General features: G+C 30.9%; 1 protein-coding gene across 1 annotated transcript; it reads left to right on the top strand.

The window, feature by feature from the left end:
• The first annotated feature begins 456 nt into the window (after positions 1-456).
• Positions 457-1829, top strand: LOC127097862 (pathogen-associated molecular patterns-induced protein A70). Its single transcript, XM_051036350.1, has one exon. It carries the CDS (start codon positions 598-600, stop codon positions 1495-1497), a length of 900 nt encoding a protein of 299 aa, XP_050892307.1. The 5' UTR covers positions 457-597; the 3' UTR covers positions 1498-1829.
• Positions 1830-6796: the final 4967 nt, after the last annotated feature.

Below are 6796 nucleotides of genomic sequence, written 5' to 3' on the forward strand. Positions count from 1 at the left end.
CAAAAATTGCAAATTGGTCTTTATTTTTTATATTTTAAATTTGTTTCGAAAGTTTTAAAATTTATAAAAATGATCCCAAAAATTTAACAATAAATAATTTTAACACTCTATCCAAACAAAAAAATTTAAAAATAAACGGATTTCAATTGAGTCATTTAAATTATTTAAAATTTTATTTATTTATTAAATTCATAATTATCCCATCCAAAACACAATCTTAAAGTAACCAAAGTATAAGACAATTTTCTTATATACTAAATATTTTCTTCCATACTTGAATTTTAACCACTTACTGCATAATCTAAAAAAACACCCTATATGAATAATGAATTAGATGTTGAAAATCCAATAAACTTTAATATATATTCACTCAAAAACCTTAAGAATAAGTCATGTTTTTTATATCCTAAATATTTTCTATATTTATGTAGGCCTAAGTCTTAAAAAGCATAAAAGCCAAATAATATCATCAAGCCTTGTACACAAGCCACAAACACAAACAAGTACACTAGAGTTCCATAAACAATTAATCATCCAAACCCTCTCCTCTTTCCTATCTCCTCCACCCTACCCACAACTTCCAAATCTCACAAAAACATGTTGGAACAATCATTATCATCCTCACCAACATTCTGGGCTGCTCTCTACAGCTGGTTCACTCCCACTGTCTTCTTCCTCCTCCTCCAGCTCGTTATTGCCACCATTTACATCACTTCCACCCTTGCAAATGCCACCCACAAACACCACCACCAACAAGATCCTAACTTTCCACAACAACAACAACTCTTTAGATCTCCTTCTGTTTTACAAAGACTCAAATCCATCAACCTTTACTCTTACCAAAACTATAATAGATCCCAACATGAACAACATCACACTCCACAACCTCAAACCTACCATAATGAACAACATCACACTCCACAGCCTCAAACCTACGAAAACGAAATCCATGTACCTCAACTCGCTAGATCTCCCTCTGTTTTGCAGAGACTCAAATCCATCAACCTTTATAGTTACTTCCCTACTCAACCCTTCACTACAAAACTCGAAAACACCAACGTGGAAGTTAAAGAATCAGAAGAAAACGATGTTTTGGGAGAGATAAGAGACAACCTCGGAGGAAACAAAGAAGAGGAGGGTCATCATGTTTCTTTAGAAGAGGTTTTCATGAAATTGCAGGGGCAGGGAGGTAATTTCGCAAGGACGCATTCAGACACCAAGCCGGATTCAGGGGAGGTTCCGGTGAAGCTGTCGAGGAAGATGAAGAAATCTGCAAGCAATAAATCTGCGTTTTCTCATTTCAAGGAAGATGACATTGTGGAGAGCCGCCGGCCGGCCACCGTGAAAGAGGCTAAAGCTGCCGCCATGGATGAGGACGAGTTGGTTGATTCTAAGGCGGATGATTTCATCAACAAGTTCAAACAACAGTTGAAGTTGCAGAGGATTGATTCAATTATGAGGTATAAGAATATGGTTAACAAAGGAATTAGCAAGTAAATTAACATAATAATCATGTTTATCATAATTACATTAGTATTATAATATATTATTATTATTATTATTTATTAATTTAGTTAATTTAGGGTTTCATTTCTCTTTGTTATGTAAAATTAGTCATTTTTGTGAGTACGTATGTGTTAGTTGATTTAGATAATTGCGAGTTGTTGATTCAGAGTTTAAAAAATTGTTTTTATAAGTAATTTTTTTTAAGTGGAATTGTGAGTGTTGGGTTAATTTGAGCCTTTTGTTTGTGGATGATGGAAGTAGTAGTGAAGAATTATTGTTTGTATTTCTATAAATAACAGAATATATGCTTTTTGTTGTTTGTATTTGATAAGGAGAGTTATTTTTGTGATAAAGTATGATAATAATTTGAAATACTACTATAAGGTATATACTAAGCTATATGATAATTTGGAAAATAAGCTATATGTTTGGCTATATTCAGTAAAGTTTAGAAAATTGACATGTTTGAAAATTGTGGCATGGCAACAAATGAAAGAGACTAGTTGTGAAGTGTGAACTTTCTAGATGTGTGTGGATCAGCTTGATTTTGTTGAATTGAATTGATTTAGGTATATTTACTATTATATATAGTTAATTTTAGGAAGTTTTATGTAGAATAATTCAAATATTAATTAGTATGACTTTGAAATAAGTGATTAGTAGTAGTAGTAATTTTGATCACTTTCTTTAGATGAAACACTAAGCACTACTGTTGTTAAAAGAGCACACAACAAATAATTTGACTTTTTTTTAAAAGTAGTTTAATGGTTGAAATTTCGGCCATCTACGTTATAGTAATATCCTTGCATAGCTATTAAATGACCACGTAATACCAATAAATAATTTGACAGAATTTTCACTATTATAAATGTCTTCATCAACTGGAGTTTGCTTCTATATTAGAACACTTAACGACCATAGATTTTATAAATATCTTATTGTTGTGAAGATTGTGTTTTGGTACTTAGTGCCGTGTTTGTGATGATAATTAGGTTTGGTGAAAGTGGAAGAAAATTTGTGATTACGCAAATGACTTATCTTTCTAAGTGCTTGGTGTTATTATCAAATAGAGTTTTTTTTCATAGATTTGGTAAGAAAATGGTTATTGAAATTTTAAAGATTATGGACTTGTTTAAATGAGTTTTAATTTTTAACTTTTAGAATTAAAAATCAAAATTAAAAACTTCCAAAAACATGTTTTATTTTTTAGTTTTTAAAACCCTCAAATACAAAATAGTTTTCACAAATAGTATTATAAAACTAAACTATCAAATAAGTTTTAAGATTTTTAAATTTTAAAAACTTAAAAATAGATTTACAAAATTATTTAAAATAAGACTCTAATTAACTCTAATAAAATTTTAGAATCTAACACACACTCTTGTCTAGAGTCCTTATAAAGCAGATTGGTGTCAATCATATATGTTTTGTCTGTATTTTTATAAGGATGGTGAAGAATTTAAATCGATAGTATTTCTTAATATTTCATACTCTTGACCGTTTCTAGTGGGCGTGAATATTAACTTAAATTTTTGCAATTTTTAAATTGTAGTGCTAGCATGTTCAGACCATCCTTTTTTTAAAGCTTTAATCCTAACAAATATATATTAGAGATTTATAGGTACATGTGGTGGCGCTTACGCAGTATATAACAAATATATATTAGAGATTGATAGGTACATGTGGTGGCGCTTACGTAGTATATAGTAAAATGTTGGGGGAGTCCGGGGAAGGTGGGAGCATCAACAGGATTAATCCTCCATGATCATACGAGAGGAAGACGCCACATTTCAACCCAAAACCTTAAGGTGTTAGGTAAATAAATTATCTCTCTTATAAATCCAACATTTCACTCATTCATAGACAATGTGGGACTTTAACCACTCACACTTACATCCAACATTTTCCCCCACAAGTCTGAATCCCCGTATCATATAACAAGATCCAACACTAGATCCAGCTTCCGTTCCCCCCACAAAGTCGAACCACAGCTTTGAGATATACCACTGTTGGAGAGTCCGGGGAAGGTGGAAGCACCAAGGAGACTAATGCTCTAAAACCACAAGAGAGACACTACATCTCAATCTAAAATCTTAAGGTGTTAGGTAAACAAGTCATATATCTTATAAATCAAACATTTCATCCATCATAGACAATGTGAGACTTTAACCAATCACACTTGTACCCAACATTTTTCGCCACAAGTATGAGTCTTACACATTCTATAACAAGATCCAGGGCCGCTTGCCTTGGCTCAACCTAAGGCCTAAAGAAAATAGAGTCTCAAATTTTATGTGATAAGTTTTGTAAATTCAATGGTAATATATTAAATTTATCATATTATAATATTATTTCATTGAAGAAATGACCCGGCAGATTCCATTCAGTTTTAGGGAATGGGATTTAGAGTGGCATGTATTAAGTTCGACACCAACTATTATACCATTGATTTTTTATTTTTGCAATTCAATTGTATTAATTCAACAATAAATTTGATTCTATAAAAGTTTTAAGCTTGATCTCATTTTTAAATCACAAATTAACCTACCTAATAATTTAGATTTTTTTATAAATTACTTAAAATTATTGTTTAGAAATTTGTGATCCTAAAATAAACAAAGTGTAGTTTATTTTAAAAAATTTAATATTATTTTTAATATTTTATTTATTTTATTATATTTTTTTAGATTTTAAAATATCACTTAAATTTAATGCTATTTTAAATAAATTTAAAAATAATAATAATTTTTTAGATACATCATTTTAAATAAATTATGATTAGGGATCCGTTTTATAGAAACAAAATTCAAAATTTAAGATTAATCACTCAATTTTTAATTAAAGGTCTATTTTATTATTTACTTTGAACTCTAAAATGTCAGGATTGACCCTAACAGGTTCCAACACCAAATTCAGTTCTGATTCTCCCACCAAACTGAATTACGATTCTAATACCATTGTTTTTTAGAGTCAAGAAAAATGAAACGTCGACAGGATTAATGTTTTAGGACTATAAGAGGGGGAGACGTCACATCTCAATCTAAAATTTTAATATATTAGATAAATATGTCATCTCTCTTATAAATCTAACATTTCATTCATTAATAAACAATATGAAAATTTAATCACTCAGACTTGCACCAACATAAAATAATATTGAAAAATATTATCATTTTAACTAAGAATATATATATATATATATATATTTTATAACTTGTTAAGAAAGATAAAAGTTGGAGGTTTATGTAAGCAAGCAGTGAAAAGTGGAGGGAACACAAGTTGGAAGTTGGCTAAGTGCGAGTACAGTTGGATTGCAGAGTGAAATCAAAGAAAGGATGCAACTAGCATTACTAAATTCATTCTTGGCATTAATGAAGGGTTTGTTTGGTTGAGTTGTCATGTGGACGGTGAAAACGTGGTTATCCCTATATTTAAGGATAACTGTAATGTTTTCCACATGCTCTAATATACCTACCTTTGTCATCTTGTTTTTATAGTAGTATCCTGTTTCTGAGATGCCAGTCATGTCATGTTAGATTTGCGTAATTTCTTCGCCTGGAAATTGTCAGAACAAGAACCGTGTATATTTAAATGAATTATCTTCGTTATTTTATGTCTAATGTGAAATCAAAATATAATTCAATATAAATAAATATAACTATTTTACAAAAAATTCTTCTAAGTCTATATTATATAATTCATTTCATTTATCTAATAAAGGATTCAAAACATCTATGAATAGTAATGACATCTCTTAAATTGAATTTATAGATATAGTTTTAAGAATGTTCTCCACATTAGATATATGAGATAAGAAATGAATGAGATCTCCCGGTAGGATGGTGATGTGTTTATGGTGGAGTGGAGTGGAGTTTTGGTGAATTTGAAAGGTTAATACTATAGTTTATAATGTTGTTGTTAATTAAGTATTCGAAAAGCAGATTGAACGTAAGAATGAAATTTGATATCTAAAATTGATGTGTGTGAAACTTATATATAATGATCGGTTAGTTAGAAATTGGGAATGAAATTTGATATCTAAAATTGATGTGTGTGAAACTTATATATAATGATCGGTTAGTTAGAAATTGGGAATGAAATTTGATATCTAAAATTGATGTGTGTGAAACTTATATATAATGATCGGTTAGTTAGAAATTGGGAATGAAATTTGATATCTAAAATTGATGTGTGTGAAACTTATATATAATGATCGGTTAGTTAGAAATTGGGAATGAAATTTGATATCTAAAATTGATGTGTGTGAAACTTATATATAATGATCGGTTAGTTAGAAATTGGGAATGAAATTTGATATCTAAAATTGATGTGTGTGAAACTTATATATAATGATCGGTTAGTTAGAAATTGGGAATGAAATTTGATATCTAAAATTGATGTGTGTGAAACTTATATATAATGATCGGTTAGTTAGAAATTGGGAATAATAGGATGCTGTTCTCATTGTATCAACAGTGCTTAAATATACATAATAGTGTATGGTCATTCTCCTATAATTGAGCCATCTATAATTACAATAGTAATGACAGTAACTGTACATAGCTATAAAATGAAGGAAATAATGTTGTTGCATTTCTGTCCATAATGATGCAGATAATGACAATTGTCTCATAATGACAATTGTGTCATCATGAGTTGTAATTCCTTAATTGCTTTGACTCCCCCTCTCAAACTGGTGGTGACTCAGTGACACCAAGTTTGCTTCTCATGATGTTGAATCTAGTGTGAGTTAGAGCCTTGGTTAGACAGTCTGCAATTTGGTCTGCAGTAGGGACATAGGCAACTGTAACTTCATTGTGAATAACTTGATCACGTATGTAGTGAATGTCTATCTCAATGTGTTTAGACCTAGCATGCATAACCGGATTGGAGGCTAGTGCCTTAGCACTCAAGTTATCACACCACAAAACAGGTTTTCGAAGTATTAGCAGTTTGAGTTCCCCTAGTAATGATTTCAGCCATGCTACTTCAATTGCTAGATCAGCTAAGGCTCTATATTCTGATTCTGTACTTGACCGGGACACCACTTTTTGCTTTCTTGAGGCCCACGACACCAAAGTTTCACCAAGAAACACACATTGTCCCGCCATGGATTTCCTGTCATTTATGCTTGTGGCCCAATCTGCATCTGAGAACCCAGCTATGTCAAGATCCGTTGAAGGTTTAATGTGCAAGCCTAGGTTTGTTGTTCCATGGAGATACCTCAGTATTCTCTTTATACCTTGCCAATGATCTATTGTTGGAGAACTCATGTATTGGCTGAGCTTGT

The sequence above is a fragment of the Lathyrus oleraceus genome, chromosome 6 (assembly GCF_024323335.1).
Source record: "Lathyrus oleraceus cultivar Zhongwan6 chromosome 6, CAAS_Psat_ZW6_1.0, whole genome shotgun sequence".
Taxonomy (NCBI): Eukaryota; Viridiplantae; Streptophyta; class Magnoliopsida; order Fabales; family Fabaceae; genus Lathyrus; species Lathyrus oleraceus.